Source organism: Aplysia californica, unplaced genomic scaffold (genome assembly GCF_000002075.1).
Source record: "Aplysia californica isolate F4 #8 unplaced genomic scaffold, AplCal3.0 scaffold01727, whole genome shotgun sequence".
Taxonomy (NCBI): Eukaryota; Metazoa; Mollusca; class Gastropoda; order Aplysiida; family Aplysiidae; genus Aplysia; species Aplysia californica.
The window spans coordinates 21,681-23,903 of NW_004798997.1; the positions used below are offsets into that span (position 1 = coordinate 21,681).

The 2,223-nt window shown below is 47.2% G+C and overlaps 1 protein-coding gene across 1 annotated transcript in view; it reads right to left on the bottom strand.

Annotated features, from left to right (window-relative positions):
- The window catches only part of LOC101859542, a 7,774-nt gene extending 5,983 nt beyond the window's left edge, over positions 1 to 1,791 (bottom strand). The window contains exon 1 of the mRNA XM_005113217.3: positions 963 to 1,791. Coding sequence (XP_005113274.1) covers positions 963 to 1,392 — 430 coding nt within the window. The 5' untranslated portion in view covers positions 1,393 to 1,791. The remainder of the gene's footprint in view (positions 1 to 962) is intronic.
- Positions 1,792 to 2,223: the final 432 nt, after the last annotated feature.

Here is a 2,223-nt window from a genome sequence, read left to right on the forward strand (position 1 = left end):
ATGATGATGATGATGATGATGATGATGATGATGATGATGATGATGATGATGATATTCTATTACCAGTAACTAACAGAACAAAAGCAGTCATCAGATAAATAAATCTGTGAAACAGCTATGAGACTCCCATGAAGCTGCATGTTGTGTGCACTTACAAAAATGTGTAGTGTAGTCCCAGCAAAAAGCGCATTATTAGTAAACGGTCATCTATACAGATTATGTTTGTGAAAGTTCGTCACTTTGGTCGCCTAGAACTTCCCAACCACTTAACTTTTGAATTTGAAAAAAAAATTAAAGGTGGTTCAGAATCATTTAAAAGGCGCACGGTCATAATATGGAGCCTGAAGTCACTGTAGTTAATTTTCAGTTTTTCATTAGTTTCGTTTAGATCTAATCTTGGGAAAGTCCGTCTTCTAAAACACCATTGTAAACAAGTGAGGTTTTCGTTCACATGCAGTATGCACTGATCCCACAATGACTTGACGGTTGATTTTTCTTAGTCCGTTTATCGAACGGGGTACTCAGCTAGTATAATATAACTAAGGTTTACCTAACAAGATAGTTCGCTCAGCCAAAAAGTGTCAGCGGAAGTCCGCGCATTGCTTCAGATGACGCTGCAATCATTGTTTTGAAGCTCTTTTTAGTTTCTCCCGAAGAAGAATAGGAACAGCACAGTTTGTTAGTTTCGCTTTTATCGTTTTCCACACAAGTAGGTCAAGGGTAACTGTTTGCAAAGTCCGCGCTTTTTCGAAGAGGGCGCCACCGGATGTTGAGGAGAGTTTTGAATTGGTTCAACTAGAGGAGTGAACTATCTTGTTATGTACGGTCTTTGGTTGTAGACAAGCAAGAAAGCAGAATTGATAGAGCGTATAACGAAATAAAAATAATTGCTAATGTGTATATTGTACTTCCGTGCTCTACAATAAGTTCTTTTCCCTTGACAACCATTACAAAGTACTTACAAGTGTCGTAGTAAGAACCCTGGGGAACGCAACTTTTGCTGACGTCATGGAACACACTTCCGGGCGGGCAGTCGATGGTGAGCAGAGCCCCGCCCGAGCACATGGTGAACTTGCCGCAGTCCTGGGGGTGCGACCGGAAGTCCCTGGCACTGCGCTGGACACATCGCTCGTTGATGCTGGTGGCCAGGGGTTTCTCTGTGGTCGTCTCCTCTACCCGGTTGTTTCTGGGGTTGTTGTAGTTGTTGTTGTTGTTGTTGTTGTTGTCGTTCTTGACGTACGTGTTGCCGAAGTGTGAGGGAAGCCTCACCGTGTTCTGGCTCTGCGTCTGTTGTTTGTTGGCCGAGTTGGGCTGTCGGAACAGGAAGAAAGATCCGGAACTGAGGGTGAAAAGACTCGATACCACGGCGAGGAGAAGAATCTGGTGCGCCATAATGCTGCTCTGGTCTCACTAATGTCTCGTCTCAATTTAGTTCCGTTCCTTTTCTATTTCTTGTCAGGCTTGTATAACTTGTTGGATGAAGAATGTAAAGCTTGTTGTTCTGTCAAAGTCCAGCTTTGTGCGCCGAGCTTCAAATGATGACTTGTAAAAAAACGTTTAGTGAAATTATGTGAATGAATGGCTGTGTTGAAAAACTTGGAAGTTCTTGTCTCAAAAACCACCCTCTTCGAACCAGCGAAGAGGTGAGGAAGGCAGAAGATGTCGGGGTTTGGCGGGAGTACGTTGCTGACTGACTGGACAACCGACCGGTCCGTGTTTTATAGCGGCCGCGGAATTCCTGGCTGGGGGCGCGGGCAGCGGCGTGACGCCATTACGTCTGGAGACATCCCCGACCGGAAGCGCACACCCCGCACCTCCCTGCACATCCCCGCACGGTGCGCAAAGACAGAAACACGCCGCCAAACACAGACCAACTACCGGCTACCTCCGCGGGGTAAACATCGCCCGTCCCAACCACGACCCACGGAGGCACGATGTTGCTCCAAACTTCTTACCAGCCTCTCCTCATTTCACTCATTTATCTTCGGCTCTGACGTTGCAGAGGGATGATAACGAAGTCCTCCCCTCCCAACCCCCACCCCTCATTCCTTCTTCCCATCCCCATTCCTTGCCCTCCTCCACTCCACCCATGCTACATTTCAACACCCCCCCCCTTTCCACAACCCTTCTTCAAATCCTCATCCTCATTCCTTTCTCCACCTCCCCCAAACCACCCCTGCTTCATTCCATCCCCATCCCCTTTTCCACCCCTATCAGCCCCCA